The sequence below is a fragment of the Pseudophryne corroboree genome, chromosome 4 (assembly GCF_028390025.1).
Source record: "Pseudophryne corroboree isolate aPseCor3 chromosome 4, aPseCor3.hap2, whole genome shotgun sequence".
Taxonomy (NCBI): Eukaryota; Metazoa; Chordata; class Amphibia; order Anura; family Myobatrachidae; genus Pseudophryne; species Pseudophryne corroboree.
Window position 1 is genome coordinate 701,221,673 of NC_086447.1, and position 17,265 is coordinate 701,238,937.

The 17,265-nt window shown below is 45.8% G+C and overlaps 1 protein-coding gene across 9 annotated transcripts in view; it reads left to right on the top strand.

The window, feature by feature from the left end:
• Positions 1–17,265, top strand: part of BIRC6 (baculoviral IAP repeat containing 6) — a 771,630-nt gene that overhangs the window by 238,974 nt on the left and 515,391 nt on the right. For 6 of the 9 annotated variants that reach the window (XM_063917949.1, XM_063917953.1, XM_063917952.1 and 3 more), the window contains exons 24-29: positions 1,151–1,338; positions 13,839–14,153; positions 15,082–15,181; positions 15,329–15,543; positions 16,392–16,600; positions 16,746–17,092. In XM_063917949.1, coding sequence (XP_063774019.1) covers positions 1,151–1,338; positions 13,839–14,153; positions 15,082–15,181; positions 15,329–15,543; positions 16,392–16,600; positions 16,746–17,092 — 1,374 coding nt within the window. The remainder of the gene's footprint in view (positions 1–1,150; positions 1,339–13,838; positions 14,154–15,081; positions 15,182–15,328; positions 15,544–16,391; positions 16,601–16,745; positions 17,093–17,265) is intronic. The other 3 variants (XM_063917950.1, XM_063917954.1, XM_063917955.1) reach the window with 3 other exon arrangements.

The following is a 17,265-nucleotide window of genomic DNA, read 5'->3' on the forward strand; positions in this document are numbered from 1 at the left end:
ATACTTTTAATAACTTTGTGTATTAAACAAAGTTTGTGTACATTGAGCCATCAAAAAACAAAGGTTTCACTATCTCACTCACTCAAAAAAAGTCCGTATTTCGGAATATTCCGTATTTCGGAATATTTGGATATGGGATACTCAACCTGTATTGGTAATATGATTCATTTATGTAAATATATTATGCTGTATATTGAAAATGTAAATGTGCACCAAATGCAATTGTCGAAGAAAATGCATTATAGTTAGAATGTGTATTTTGAAAGGTTAATATGTTTAAAATGGGTTGATGTTTCTGCTCACCAGTGTGTCATTGCTTCACATTCTTCACCTGGCGAAATCGATCACCTTCGATATACAGATGAAGCCATACTAATCTTACTGCGATGTAGCATGCTGCAACACTGCTTTCTGCATGGGGTGCCAGGCTGTGACTATTCACAGATAGCAATCGCTCCATTAATTCCTAAAGGAATTAATGAAGTGATCCCTGGCTGCAAATAGTCACAGCCTGGCACCCCATGCAGCATGCTACATCGAAGTAAAATGAGCATGGCTACATCTGTACATCGAAGGCCCTGATTCCCAGTACTGGCAATCTGATTTTCTGTTCGTCAGTCATGGATGATTGGCAATCCATTGGAGGATCATATTAAAAACACCATCTTAAAAATCTACAACTTGATGGTCGTGACCATTTTTTTGGCCTGAATCAGCGAGCCAGGGAAATTCAGCATGTTGTTTTTTTTCCGATCACTTGTCCCCAGTGATTTCTGCCTGATGTAAGGGCCCCCATAAAGTACGAATTTGACCATATACTATAGCAGTAAATATAGTATGGTCAAATGGTGCGAACAAGTGACTAGTATTCCTTTTATGAAAACATAAGGGATGATGTGTGTAATATATTTTCACATCAAGTTGGGTGTATAAGCACAGTGACTGAAGCTATAATTGCCATGTGTGGTGTGATATGATCTCTGTGTATATTTTATAGAGCAATTACTTTGATTTTCAAGTGCTATTTACAATTGTTTATGGGGCTGGATGTGTATGTATGCATATTTATCAATGTGTAAGTATAGTTTAATATGTCAATACAGGAGCAGGTTTTTCTTTATCCTTTTGTCTTTCTCTTGCCACATGCCAGTGAGCACGTTTGGTGTGACCCCAGCGGTGGGCGGTCTGTCTGCCGGGACGGTAGGAGAAGCATCGACCGCTCTGAGTTCTGCAGCTCAGGTTGCTCTTCAGTCGCTTTCCCACGCAATGGCCTCAGCCGAGCAGCAGCTCCAGGTACTGCAAGAGAAACAACAGCAGCTTCTGAAGCTTCAGCAACAGGTGGGAGGACGTTTTCCCACATTCGCCTTGAACCCCACATGCTGAGAATCTTGTGCAAAATGCTGTAAAATAGTCTTTTCTACTTGAAACATTTTATATAAGCTGCTATGTCATTGAATTACTAAAAATGGGTTACAGCAAGAGCACTTATTCATAAGCCTTCTTTTATAGCATTGGGAATAAAGAAAAGTGTATTGTGGGGTTCATTCATTATCTGCTGATGGAAAGCTCTACAGAGTTAGAATTGTGCCTAGACCAGATGTGAGGGTTCGTAGAGCTGCTCTATAACTTTATGTATAACTACACTAGCATCACTTTCTCCTACACTCTATCTAAAGGTACTACTCCCTTCAGTTTGTAGGCCTAAAAAAATTGTGAAGGTTTTTTCCTGTGGAAAGTCTGAATTCCTTTTACTCTGTCAGGATTTCTTTATATCCCTCTCCAGGGCTGATGCCATCAGGAATCTGTTCGATAAACAGAGTAACATTCCCTGCATGTAGATTCTCCTTTGACAGGCTTTTGTTGCAGTAAACAGTACACCTGAACTTTTCTCAATGATACAATTCCATTTATGGATAGAAAGAAAGGTATACCAGCGCTGGCTGATTGCTAATAAATACCAATTTATGCTACATTTAATATACAAAACATTAAAAACCGTAAAAAAAAACGCATATACGAAGTGCCAGTAATGAATATTAATAGGATTAGTAATCAGCCAGCGCTGGTATACCTTTCTATGCATTTCTAATCATTACACAGGGATTTAGACCACCCAATACCAGCAGCGGTTGATAGCGCACCTGTACACACTTTTTTTTTCTCACAATTTCATTTATGTTGCTTTGTGTGCAGCACTTGGGTCTACAATAATTACAAAATAAGGAACAGTCATGTTTGTCCTGGAACTTCTTTAATCTATCAGGCTACTAGTGGAAAGATCTTTCTTCCTGGTCAATACGTCCAATCCTATGTAGCCAATATTCCATTCCTTTCGTCCCTTCTTCCGTTCAAAGGTCTCTATTTCCAGGGGTCAGTCCTTTATCATCTGATATGCGGGACACTGCATATCTTGACAACTGTTTTCACAAAGGAACTGGCCCACATGGTTTCTTTGTTGAATTAAAAATGAATCGCCATCATTCATTATTTGAACGACCTTATAAAGGCTGCTTCACAGACCATGCTCCTACAAAATCTGCAGATTGTGGTGAACTTTTTAGAGACTCATGGTTGGGTTCTAAATCATAACAAGTCCAACTTAGTTCCCGCTCAGAGGATGGTGAACTTGAGTCTCTTACTCAACCCCTGCTGTCAGAAGTTAATATTCCCCTATAGAAGATCCAGGACCTACAGCTGTTGGTGAGGGTGCTTCAGCTGCCTCGGATCTCTGTCCTCCGATGTATGCAACTCCTGGGAAAGATTGTAGCTTCATTCAGTATGGTCCTCTTTTCCAGGTATTATGCCTGGACTCTTCAGTGCCAGATCTGCATCATTAGTCCAGGACCAGTTCCCGTTTTGACTGCTGGCTTTTCCGACTGTTACGTTGGACATGCCAGTCGTTCCAGTAGTGGATTCATACGCCCATTGTGAAGATATGCCATGTCCCCCAGGTAGATTCTGTGGAAGGGATTTTACGGTCGGTGAATTTTCCTGTGTGAGATGGAGAGTTGAAAAGACAGGCCGTGCACCCACTGCCTCAGCCTTCTGATAAACAAAGTACCTAATGGGCTTCTGCCCCATCCTGTGCAGTCTATGGTGTGGTCCAGTTTTGGTACAGGTAGAAGGTCTCCTCTTCAGTTCGATCAATGACAGATGTTTTGAGAAGTGATAAGTCCTAGACCTCCTGGGGTCACCACTTACAATATTTAAATTATATTAGCATTGTTAAATAAAAGGTACAGCAGCTGGCTCTCAGACCATTGACTTCTTTCTTCAGAGTAGTGATCCCCATTATGCAAAAACCTGTCCAAAATGCACCAGTTATTTTGACCTAATTTGAACATGAAGTCCTGGAAGACCAGTTTTCAGATTGACATTTTCAAAATGATTTTTCAAATCCATTAATAATGGCATGGAAGGCTACAAGAATACATGTCTTTATATTCCGGTCTTGAAGGGGCACCACTATTTCCTCACATTTGCAGAACAAGAATTCATTTTTAGCTCTTGATTCTTCAGTTTAGCCTGGCCATGTCTTAACAAAGATCAAGTTATGACAATTGTGCTTTACGGAGATGATTTTTGTTTAAAGAGAGTTCTGCTCCCTTACTTCAGATTGCTCTACAAAGGATTGCTCACATTGCTTTGCGAGGGTGGGCTTTTGAATTCTAAAAAATCCAAACTCCAGTGGATGTAGTTTTTGGGCCTTGTTTTCTATACCAGGATGCAGATGGTCTTTCAGAAAAGAGAATATGGGTGCTGTTGTTGAGGGTCTGGGTATTCCTGGGTTCTTCTCTGCATGTAGTTAATAGTAAAGTTTCAGATAGACCCTCTTATCCCGCTCCCCAAATTACAATGCTTCCTTCACTGCCTAGAGCAGGCCATGAGTGGAAATATGTTCTGGTCATCTTTGCAGATCCAAGTTGGCCAAGTAGGAACTGCTATGTCTGTGTTCTAATGGTGGCATAAGAACTAGACTGGTGGTTTCCTCAGTGAGATAATCTGTCACAGGGTCTGCTTCTACACTTAGGACCTTCATCATGGCTGTGGAAACCAGTAGTTTGAGAGCCAAGGGGTTGTCAGAAGATGATTTGAATTCTAGTTTATGCAGAAAATGATCATAAGACATGGTAGGTAAGAATTATGCGATTTGAAGCAAATAATTCCGTTCTTCTCTCTTTAAGTATTCGGTGCTCTTTCATTTCTTCAGAATAGGCTCAATAGTGTATGTTATACATTCAGCCTCAATGTGGCACACCTAACACCACCACGGGATCCTAATGTGGTCCTGTTGGTTCTTCAGCTTCCCCTGTTTGATCCATTTTCAGAGGATTAAGTTGAAGTATTTGACCTGGAAACTTTCCTTACTTTTAGTGTGTTTTTTTTTTTTTTTTTTTTTTTTAGCTAGATGTGTTTTAGTTTTGGGGCTCAGTCCTGCAGCTCTCACTTCTTGACCATTCATGACATTTTGTGCACAATATTTGGTTAACATTTGGGCAAAGAAACACTTAGCTGCCTGATATAGCTGCTCAGCAGAGGCCTTGCTGAATCGCCCAGGAGGCCCTCACTGATCTGGTAGAGTGAGCAGAAAAATACCAGAAGCGTCTAGAAACAGAATAATAGCCTTGATCCATTTGGCCATGGTCTATTTTGATGCTGGCAAACTCCACACAACTGTGCGTTGTAAAGTACTAGTGGAGTCTGATCAAACAGCAGAACTATTCAGGTAAACTTTGAGCTCTCTGGCCACATCCAGAAAAGTTGTATTAAGTCACCTGAACATCTGAACCTTGTAAAGAAAGAATGACTATCTCCTGATCGAAATAGAAACCCAATTACAGCTTAGGCAAGAATGATGGTTTTACTGATTCCATTTGCATATGAGATGCTAGCTTTAAAAAAAAAAAATGTTTCCGTATCACAGTTTGAGCGCATCCTCCCCTAGAGACAGCTTTCTATGCAACGATCTGGGGACACTGTGCTCCCACCATAACACTCGGTGTTCTTTTCTCTTGTTTGGGGTTTCTTTGTTTACCTGATCATTTGGGCTTCACATTTTATCTTGTGCATTCATCTCTACCCTGTGGTAGTCGCCATAGTCTCCATCCCGCCCCCAGCACATAGCCGTAGTCTCCATCCCACTCCAACCACATAGCATTAGTCCCCCTCCTCCTCCCAGCACATAGCCGTAATCTCCATTCCCCTCCCAGCACATAGCTGTAGCCCCGTCCCCCTCCCTGCACGTAGCCATGGTCTCCCGCCTCCCTGCACGTAGCCATGGTCTCCCGCCTCCCTGCACATAGCCATGGTCTCCCGCCTCCCTGCACACAGCCATGGTCTCCCGCCTCCCTGCACCCAGCCATGGTCCCCCACCCCCCTGCACTCTGCCCCCATCCCTGCACATAGCCATGGTCCCCCCCCCCCCACACAGAGTCCTCTCTCTGCCCCCATCCCTGCACATAGCCATGGTCCCCCCCCCCACACAGAGTCCTCTCTCTGCCCCCATCCCGCACAGAGTCCTCTCTCTGCCCCCATCCCGCACAGAGTCCTCTCTCTGCCCCCATCCCTGGAGTTTTCTGCCCCCCCCCCATCCCTGCACAGAGTCCTCTCTCCCCTCCCCTGCACATATCAATTAATGTGTTGCAGTACCTAGTGTTATGAACTGGCCATCGCCTGGGCTGGAGGATTGTACAGTAGGCAGGAACACCACTTTCTTCACAAAATGTTGTGTCGAGCCGAAGTGTGAACTACAGCTCCCAGCAACCCTTGCTGCCAGGAGCTCCCCACAGTAAGGGCTGCTGGGAACTGTAGTTTACTTTCACGTTCTTCACTAGTGCATTGCGGTGCCGAACACCATCGCCTGTTTCTGCTTACTGTGAGATCCTCCAGCCCAGGCGATGCCACTACTAAGTGATTCCACCCATTGGCAGAGGGTGGCACTGCCGGGCGGTGCCCTGTCCTCGGCTGGCGCTCCTGGCGAGTGCCATTCTGGCCGATGGGTAGATAAGCCCGTCTGTGAGCATACAACTGCACATTTTCTGTGGCTTTCAATTTGCTTTTAAGTTTAGGGCTCTGCAGGCCTGTGTCATAAGAATCCTGGACCCACTTTTCACACTTTTCAGGTCAGTGAAACATAAGGTGGCCATTGCTCAGTCAGCTGTGTGAAGGCCTTTGTGTACCAGATAAAGCCCTGAACAGTGGCAAGCAATGGCAAAGGGGGTGGGTGTTTTGGGTAGGTATTTAAATGTTTTTTCTCTGACGTCCTAGTGGATGCTGGGAACTCCGTAAGGACCATGGGGAATAGCGGCTCCGCAGGAGACTGGGCACAAAAGTAAAGCTTTAGGACTACCTGGTGTGCACTGGCTCCTCCCCCTATGACCCTCCTCCAAGCCTCAGTTAGATTTTTGTGCCCGACCGAGAAGGGTGCACACTAGGGGCTCTCCTGAGCTCTTAGTGAAAGTTTAGTTATAGGTTTTTTCTTTTCAGTGAGACCTGCTGGCAACAGGCTCACTGCATCGAGGGACTAAGGGGAGAAGAAGCGAACTCACCTGCTTGCAGAGTGGATTGGGCTTCTTAGGCTACTGGACACCATTAGCTCCAGAGGGACCGAACACAGGCCCAGCCTCGGAGTCCGGTCCCAGAGCCGCGCCACCGGCCCCCTTACAGAGCCAGAAGCAAGAAGAGGTCCGGAAAATCGGCGGCAGAAGACATCCTGTCTTCACCAAGGTAGCGCACAGCACTGCAGCTGTGCGCCATTGCTCCTCCGCACACTTCACACTCCGGTCACTGAGGGTGCAGGGCGCTAGGGGGGGGCGCCCTGAGCAGCAATAGAAACACCTTGGCTGGCGAAAATACATCACATATAGCCCCCAGGGCTATATGGATGAATTTTAACCCCTGCCAAATTCCACATAAAAGCGGGAGAAAAGGCCGCCGAGAAGGGGGCGGAGCCTATCTCCTCAGCACACAGGCGCCATTTTCCCTCACAGCTCCGCTGGAAGGACGTCTCCCTGACTCTCCCCTGCAGTCCTGCACTACAGAAACAGGGTAAAAAAGAGAGGGGGGCACTAATTGGCGTAATATTAACAAATAGCAGCTATAAGGGGGAAAAACACTTATTCAAGGTTATCCCTGTATATATATAGCGTTCTGGTGTGTGCTGGCATACTCTCCCTCTGTCTCCCCAAAGGGCTAGTGGGGTCCTGTCCTCTGTCAGAGCATTCCCTGTGTGTGTGCTGTGTGTCGGTACGTTGTGTCGACATGTATGAGGAGGAAAATGATGTGGAGGCGGAGCAATTGCCTATAATAGAGATGTCACCCCCTAGGGAGTCGACACCTGAGTGGATGATCTTATGGAAGGAATTACGTGACAGTGTCAGCTCTTTGCAAAAGACAGTTGACGACATGAGACAGCCGGCTACTCAGCTTGTGCCTGTCCAGGCGTCTCAAAAGCCATCAGGGGCTCTAAAACGCCCGTTACCTCAGATGGTAGATACAGACGTCGACACGGATACTGACTCCAGTGTCGACGGGGAAAAGACAAACGTGACTTCCAATAGGGCCACACGTTACATGATTGAGGCAATGAAAAATGTTTTACATATTTCTGATAATACCAGGTACCACTAAAAAGGGTATTATGTTCGGTGAGAAAAAACTACCTGTAGTTTTTCCTGAATCTGAGGAATTAAATGAGGTGTGTGATGAAGCGTGGGTTTCCCCCGATAAAAAACTGATAATTTCTAAAAAATTATTGGCATTATATCCTTTCCCGCCAGAGATTAGGGCGCGTTGGGAAACACCCCCTAGGGTGGATAAAGCACTCACACGCTTATCAAAACAGGTGGCTCTACCCTCTCCTGAGACGGCCGCCCTTAAGGATCCTGCTGATAGAAAGCAGGAGGGTATCCTAAAATGTATTTACACACATACTGGTGTTATACTGCGACCAGCAATCGCCTCAGCCTGGATGTGCAGTGCTAGTTTGGCTTGGTCGGATTCCCTGACTGAAAATATTGATACCCTAGACAGGGACAGTATATTACTGACTATAGAGCATTTAAAAGATGCATTTCTATATATGCGTGATGCACAGCGGGATATTTGCCGACTGGCATCAAGAGTAAGTGCGCTGTCCATTTCTGCCAGAAGAGGGTTATGGACGCGACAGTGGTCAGGTGATGCGGATTCCAAACGGCATATGGAAGTATTGCCTTATAAAGGGGAGGAGTTATTTGGGGTAGGTCTGTCAGACCTGGTGGCCACGGCAATGGCTGGGAAATCCACATTTTTACCCCAGGTCGCCTCTCAACATAAGAAGACGCCGTATTATCAGGCGCAGTCCTTTTGTCCCCATAAGGGCAAGCGAGCGAAAGGCTCCTCATTTCTGCCCCGGGGCAGAGGAAGAGGAATAAGGCTGCAACAGACAGCCAATCCCCAGGAACAGAAGGCCTCTCCCGCTTCTGCCAAGTCCTCAGCATGACGCTGGGGCTTTACAAGCGGACTTAGGCACGGTGGGGGCACGTCTCAAGAATTTCAGCGCGCAGTGGGCTCACTCGCAAGTAGACCCCTGGGTCCTTCAGGTGGTATCTCAGGGGTACAAATTGGAATTCGAGACACCTCCCCCTCGCCGTTTCCTAAAGTCTGCTTTACCGACGTCTCCCTCCGACAGGGAGGCGGTATTGGAGGCCATTCACAAGCTGTATTCTCAGCAGGTGATAGTCAAGGTACCCCTCCTGCAACAGGGCAAGGGGTATTATTCAACGCTGTTTGTGGTACCGAAGCCGGACGGCTCGGTGAGACCTATTTTAAATCTGAAATCCTTGAACACTTACATACAAAGGTTCAAGTTCAAGATGGAGTCACTCAGAGCAGTGATCGCGAACCTGGAAGAAGGGGACTATATGGTGTCTCTGGACATCAAGGATGCTTACCTCCATGTCCCAATTTACCCTTCTCACCAAGGGTACCTCAGGTTTGTGGTACAGAACTGTCACTATCAGTTTCAGACGCTGCCGTTTGGATTGTCCACGGCACCCCGGGTCTTTACCAAGGTAATGGCCGAAATGATGATACTTCTTCGAAGAGAAGGCGTCTTAATTATCCCTTACTTGGACGATCTCCTGATAAGGGCAAGATCCAAGGAACGATTAGTAGTCGGAGTAGCACTATCTCAAGTAGTGTTACGGCAGCACGGGTGGATTCTAAATATCCCAAAATCACAGCTGATTCCGACGACACGTCTGCTGTTCCTAGGGATGATTCTGGACACAGTCCAGAAAAAGGTGTTTCTTCCGGAGGAGAAAGCCAGGGAGTTATCCGAGTTAGTCAGAAACCTCCTGAAACCAGACCGGGTCTCAGTGCATCAATGCACAAGGGTCCTGGGAAAAATGGTGGCTTCCTACGAAGCGATTCCATTCGGCAGATTCCACGCAAGAACATTTCAGTGGGATCTGCTGGACAAATGGTCCGGATCGCATCTTCATATGCATCAGCGGATAACCCTGTCCCCAAGGACAAGAGTGTCTCTCCTGTGGTGGTTGCAGAGTGCTCATCTTCTAGAGGGCCGCAGATTCGGCATTCAGGACTGGGTCCTGGTGACCACGGATGCCAGCCTGAGAGGCTGGGGAGCAGTCACACAGGGAAGAAATTTCCAGGGCTTGTGGTCAAGCCTGGAAACGTCACTTCACATAAATATCCTGGGACTAAGGGCCATTTACAATGCTCTAAGCCAAGCAAGACCTCTGCTTCAGGGTCAGCCGGTGTTGATCCAGTCAGACAACATCACGGCAGTCGCCCACGTAAACAGACAGGGCGGCACAAGAAGCAGGAGGGCAATGGCAGAAGCTGCAAGGATTCTTCGCTGGGCGGAAAATCATGTGATAGCACTGTCAGCAGTGTTCATTCCGGGAGTGGACAACTGGGAAGCAGACTTCCTCAGCAGACACGACCTCCACCCGGGAGAGTGGGGACTTCATCCAGAAGTCTTCCACATGATTGTAAACCGTTGGGAAAAACCAAAGGTGGACATGATGGCGTCCCGTCTCAACAAAAAACTAGACAGGTATTGCGCCAGGTCAAGGGACCCTCAGGCAATAGCGGTGGACGCTCTGGTAACACCGTGGGTGTACCAGTCAGTGTATGTGTTCCCTCCTCTGCCTCTCATACCCAAGGTACTGAGAATTATAAGACGGAGAGGAGTAAGAACTATACTCGTGGCTCCGGATTGGCCAAGAAAGACTTGGTACCCGGAACTTCAAGAGATGCTCACAGAGGACCCATGGCCTCTACCTCTAAGAAGGGACCTGCTCCAGCAGGGACCCTGTCTGTTCCAAGACTTACCGCGGCTGCGTTTGACGGCATGGCGGTTGAACGCCGGATCCTGAAGGAAAAAGGCATTCCGGATGAAGTCATCCCTACCCTGATCAAAGCCAGGAAGGAAGTAACTGCACAGCATTATCATCGTATTTGGCGTAAATATGTTGCGTGGTGCGAGGCCAGGAAGGCCCCTACAGAGGAATTTCAACTGGGTCGTTTCCTGCATTTCCTGCAAACAGGACTGTCTATGGGCCTAAAATTAGGGTCCATTAAGGTTCAAATTTCGGCCCTGTCGATTTTCTTCCAGAAAGAACTTGCTTCCGTTCCTGAAGTTCAGACGTTTGTCAAGGGGGTGCTGCATATACAGCCTCCTTTTGTGCCTCCAGTGGCACCCTGGGATCTCAATGTGGTTTTGGGGTTCCTAAAATCACATTGGTTTGAACCACTTACCACTGTGGACTTAAAATATCTCACATGGAAAGTGATAATGCTGTTGGCCCTGGCTTCAGCCAGGCGTGTCTCAGAATTGGCGGCTTTATCCTATAAAAGCCCTTACCTAATTTTTCATGCGGACAGGGCAGAATTGAGGACTCGTCCTCAATTTCTCCCTAAGGTGGTTTCAGCGTTTCACTTGAACCAGCCTATTGTGGAGCCTGCGGCTACTAGGGACTTGGAGGACTCCAAGTTGCTGGACGTAGTCAGGGCCCTGAAAATATATGTTTCCAGGACGGCTGGAGTCAGAAAATCTGACTCGCTGTTTATCCTGTATACACCCAACAAGCTGGGTGCTCCTGCTTCTAAGCAGACTATTGCTCGTTGGATTTGTAGTACAATTCAGCTTGCACATTCTGTGGCAGGCCTTCCGCAGCCAAAATCTGTAAAAGCCCATTCCACAAGGAAGGTGGGCTCATCTTGGGCGGCTGCCCGAGGGGTCTCGGCATTACAACTTTGCCAAGCAGCTACTTGGTCAGGGGCAAACACGTTTGCAAAATTCTATAAATTTGATACCCTGGCTGAGGAGGACCTGGAGTTCTCTCTTTCGGTGCTGCAGAGTCATCCGCACTCTCCCGCCCGTTTGGGAGCTTTGGTATAATCCCCATGGTCCTTACGGAGTTCCCAGCATCCACTAGGACGTCAGAGAAAATAAGAATTTACTCACCGGTAATTCTATTTCTCGTAGTCCGTAGTGGATGCTGGGCGCCCATCCCAAGTGCGGATTATCTGCAATACTTGTACATAGTTATTGTTAACTAATCGGGTTATTGTTGTAGTGAGCCATCTTTCGAGAGGCTCCTCTGTTATCATACTGTTAACTGGGTTCAGATCACAAGTTGTACGGTGTGATTGGTGTGGCTGGTATGAGTCTTACCCGGGATTCATAAGTCCTTCCTTATTGTGTACGCTCGTCCGGGCACAGTATCTTAACTGAGGCTTGGAGGAGGGTCATAGGGGGAGGAGCCAGTGCACACCAGGTAGTCCTAAAGCTTTACTTTTGTGCCCAGTCTCCTGCGGTGCCGCTATTCCCCATGGTCCTTACGGAGTTCCCAGCATCCACTACGGACTACGAGAAATAGAATTACCGGTGAGTAAATTCTTATTTTTTGTGTTTTTTTTATTAGTATTTAGGTTTTAATAGCAGACTGTAGTCCACTAAGTTTACACTACAGTACTTTGTTTTTTTACTTGTGATCACCCGGTCATTGCACATTTTAACTTAAATACATTTGCCACCCTAGAATAGAACTGCAACTACAATAGTGCAACTACAACAGTGGTTGTTGTCTTGTAAATTCTTGCCGTTTTATCTCTGACAACATGGTTAATTACACATATTAATTAGTACATTATATGTTTGGATGCCTTCCAAACAGGGATGTTAATCAGTCTTCACTTTTAAAGCAATTTTTGGCTTGTTCCTAAGAACAGTGATTTTTTTTTTTAATTATTTTTTTTTTTCTAGTGCATTTGATTGACCTTTGTGTCTAAAATATTTCTGTTCTGAGCAGCTTTAGAATTTAAGTGCAACAGATAGTAATGTTTGTTTACGTAAATTTTCTGTGTGCCATTAAATTCTTACTGAATTTAAATTGGGGAATTTATTGCTGGAAAGCATGTTAACATACTCTTATCAGCTGTTTACTATTTTATTCTCAACCCTAATCTAATCTGATAAATGTGAGCACCCAAATAGCTGATAACACTTGGGTCCTAGACCTGAAATACATGAGCAATGTTAAACACCCATAATGATGATCTTAAACTATGATGGGCTGTGCTCAAAAAGTGCATCAAAATTTGTTCCATTTTATTTCGTACAGTTTTGGTCCATGATTATTCTGACGTTCTAAAAACACAGTACTGTACTTCTCTAGTTATTGGGTTGGAGTGGCAGTAAATATATTATTACAGTATATACTCGAGTATAAGCCGACTTTTTCAGCACCTTTTTTTGTGCTGAAAAAGCCCCCTCGGCTTATACTCGAGTCAGTGCAGGGAAGGAGTGGGGACACGGAGGGCAGTCAGTGCAGTGTGAAGGAGGGACACGGAGGGCACACCACGCGCCTCTCCTGTGTCCCTCCTGCGTCTCCGGCGGCAGTGGCGGGTCTATTAAAGGAAGTACCCGTTCGTGAGCTCTGATTGGCTCACGAACAGACACTTCATTTAACAGACCCACCGCCGGAGACGGAGGAGGGACACAGGAGAGGCGCGCTGTGCCCTCCGTGGCCCTCCTTCACAAGACAGCGCGGGAGTGGCGGAAGGTAAGTAACTGGCACTTGGGGGGGGGGGGGCGCGCATATCTGGCACTGAGGGGCATATCTGGCACTGTGAGGGGGCATATCTGGCACTGAGGGGGCATATCTGGCACTGTGGGGGGCCGTATCTGGCACTGTGGGGGGGGGGCGTATCTGGCAGTGTGGAGGGCATATCTGGCAGTGTGGGGGGCATATCTGGCAGTGTGGGGGGCATATCTTACAGTGTGGAGGGCATATCTGGCACTGTGGAGGGCATATCTGGCAGTGTGGGGGGCATATCTGGCAGTGTGGGGGGCATATCTGGCAGTGTGGGGGGCATATCTGGCAGTGTGGGGGGCATATCTGGCAGTGTGGGGGGCATATCTGGCAGTGTGGGGGGCATATCTGGCACTGTGGAGGGCATATCTGGCAGTGTGAGGGCTGTGTACGGCTAGAGCTGCATTTCCCACCCTAGGCTTATACTCGAGTCAATACATTTTCCCAGGTTTTTGTGCTAAAATTAGGTGCCTCGGCTTATATTCGGGTCGACTTATACTCGAGTATATACGGTATATTTACATTTCTTGTACCATTTTATTTCATTTCCCTAGTTCGATTTTTCTGTATATTTTAACTCTCCGATACTTGGGTTGGAATGCGGATTATTCTGTAAAAACATCCAATAAAATGCTTAGAGGCGTAAAGACAGTCATTTGTTGCATACTATTATCAATCATGTTTACTTTAGTTGTTTTGGGGGTTTTTTATTTAATGGTTTATTCTTTCCAGAAGGCAAAACTGGAGGCCAAATTGCATCAGACCACAGCAGCAGCCGCTGCGGCTGCCTCCGCAGTAGGCCCGGTACACAACTCTGTGCCTTCAAACCCTGTTGCAGCGCCGGGGTTTTTCATCCATCCATCTGATGTTATCCCTCCAACCCCAAAAACAACGCCTCTCTTCATGACTCCACCGCTTACGCCACCCAATGAGGCTGTGTCGGCTGTCATCAATGCAGAGCTTGCACAGCTGTTTCCTGGCACAGTGATTGATTCTCCACCTGCAATCCTTGCTGGCCATGGCAAAAATACTAACAAATCTAGAGGGGTAAGACGTTCTAGATATTCTTTTCTTGTGTGTGTAATAAAATAAGAAAAACTGCTCTGTCCATGTATTACTTAGCTCTGTATCACTTGGTAGTTAAACAATTTGACTTTAGTTTTTCTACATTTAATTAGAAAAGAAATGCATAGTTTTTTTGTTTGTTTTTGTCACAACATTCCATTTTTTTTATTACTTTTTGTTTATTTAGAACCTGTCAATTATTCTGGTGAATTGGTTGCATTTTGCAGAGATAAAATAGATACTCCCAATGCGCTTAAAAAAAGAAAAGAAAAAAAAAAAAAGTCTACTAAAGACTACACTTCCTCTGGATTGGGTAGATATGAGAGCATGAAGAGTACTCACGGAGCGATCGCTGCGTAAAATCTAAGCAATCTGACTAGATTGCTTCGATTTTAAGCAGCGATCACTCCGTGTGTACCCCTCATAGCGATGCGCAGCCCCGCGCATCGCTGTCACTGGTGCAGGCCAATCTAGCAGATTGCTCTCACCCGCTGGGTGAAATGAGCGCGCCCCCCCTTCCCGTCTCCCCCCGCACGCTCAGCACACATCGCGCTGTGCTGAGCTGTTCCCTCAGCACACATCTCTCCCCACATCTGCCGGTGAGTACTGACCTTTAGGAGCTTCTGCTGTAAATCTCTTTAAACACTGAACACAGGGGCCATTTACCAACTTTGCAATTTGATGCAAAGTTGTACAAGAGCATCCAGATATTTTGCTGTGGTGTCATATTTTCACAGTAAATGCAGTATTAGTAAATTACCAGTGCAGTCCAAGACCAGGTCTGTTCTTTCAGACACAATATGGAGATGTACAAAGGACAATGCAGTCTTGAATACTGTATATTTGTTTACTTACACACAAACAATTTTACATCTGTATAATACTTAATGAGATTAACACTTTGTTTCAGACTCAGCTGGGTTCAGGTCTTGCCCTGGCAATCTCTCATGCGTCTCATTTCCTGCAGCCGCCTCCTCATCAGTCCATTATTATTGAGAGAATGCACTCAGGTAAGGGGCAACATGTGTGATGTATTGCTTTGCATAAACCATTCTGTCTGGAAGCGATTCATTTCCTGACGTCCCTAATTCTGTTTAAATTACTATATTTTATCATTATTTTATGGGATTCTATTGGTCACCTATTTTTATTTCTAGGTGCCAGGAGATTTGTGACTCTGGATTTTGGCAGACCCGTGCTTCTTACAGATATTCTTATTCCTACCTGTGGTGATTTGGCCTCTTTATCCATTGACATTTGGAGCTTAGGTGAAGAAGTAGATGGTAGAAGATTAGTGGTTGCAACAGACATCAGCACCCATTCACTTATTCTACATGATTTGATACCACCGCCTGTTTGCAGGTTTATGAAGGTAATGGGGAAACAAACTCTGTGGATAACAAATGTAGACCTCTCCGGCACCCAGCTCTACGTTAGGTTAGGACATTGTGCTGGTTTTATAGCAGTGATTTCTAATTCTGGTGATACAGATTTCTAATGCTCTTTAGTGTAAAATGTAAGATGTTTTATTACTGTATTTGTACATTACTATGTTCCCATTGTTTAGCTTCACTATGTATATGTGGAGATAAAATACCTATGCAGCACCATTATTTCACTGCTGAAGAAAATCCCTGTGTTCCATCACCCGAACTGCTGCACCTTTCTCTCTGGGGTGGGCAATAAGCAGCACTCTAGCTGCTGTTGAACTTCACATCCCAGCATGCCCTGCCACTGTTTTCCCATGGCCAAGTAGGATGTGGTATGGCATGCTGAGATGTGTAGTTCTACAGCAGCTGGGTGCCTGTTTATTTCCACCCATCTAGATTGTCTGTTTCTTCCCAGTAAACATACCTAATTTCTAAAATAATTGACTTAGTAGAAATGTACATTTGACTTAGTAGATATGTACAGCTTACCTCTAGACTTAAGATGATCATATGAATATAGGTACATTTACAAATGCAGCCATGCTTATTGTGGCTGCGACTAGGTGTGGACACACCTCGTTTGCTGTGATGTACGTGCACGCCGGCATGCAAAGTTGCCTTAGTTGCACCCGCACCCCATTGACATTGCATTAAGCAGCAAAAGGCGTAGCCTGGTGTACTAAGTCGCGGGAGTGCCCATGCGGCCACATCGCAGCCACAATGAGCGTGGCTACATCTGTATATAAGCGGGAGAAAATGTATTTATGAAGTATACTTGATATTTTATTAGATTACAGTAATCGGACGTTACGGAAGCACAAATGCCAGGGCCAAGATCCCCCTAGGCTTTTACTATGGCCATACTTATATCTTACCTTGGGAGAGTGAACTGAAATTAATGCATGACCCACTGAGAGGTGAAAGTGAGTCTTCAAGTCAGCCAGAGATTGACCAGCATCTTACAATGATGGTGGCACTACAGGAAGACATCCAGTGCAGGTTAGTTCTGTAATGTGTTTAACGGCAAACAATATTTAAAATGCAGTGCATCTACCCTTACCCAAACCGTGCTTTTACAGTGCAATGACTTGTATGTGTTCTAGTTGGTTCTTGTTTTACTATAAAGCTTAATTTCAATGTCCAGGTATAACCTCGCTTGCCATCGACTAGAGACTCTGCTGCAGAGCATTGATCTCCCACCACTGAACAGTGCCAACAATGCACAGTATTTCCTGAGAAAGCCGGATAAGGCTGTAGAGGAGGATAGTAGAGTTTTCTCTGCTTACCAAGACTGCATACAGCTGCAACTGCAACTGAACCTGGCTTATCACGCAGTTCAAAGGCTTAAGGTGGCTCTCGGCATGAGCAGAAAAACCCTGAGGGAACAGTTTGATTCTAGAGAATTGATCCATACATCCTCAACTGAGCAGCTCCGCACTATTATCCGATATCTTCTGGACACACTGCTTAGCCTCCTTCACTCCTCCAATGGTTAGTATTGTTCTCTCACACAATCTGCACGATAAACTATTATAGTGTGTATGTATGTGTAAAAATATATTAAAGATCTAACTCTGAAATGAAAGGGACTTGACAAAAAATGTAATCGAGAACATGGTTTTGACTGAATATTTCAGTTGTAGAAGTACAGGCTCAGTGCCATG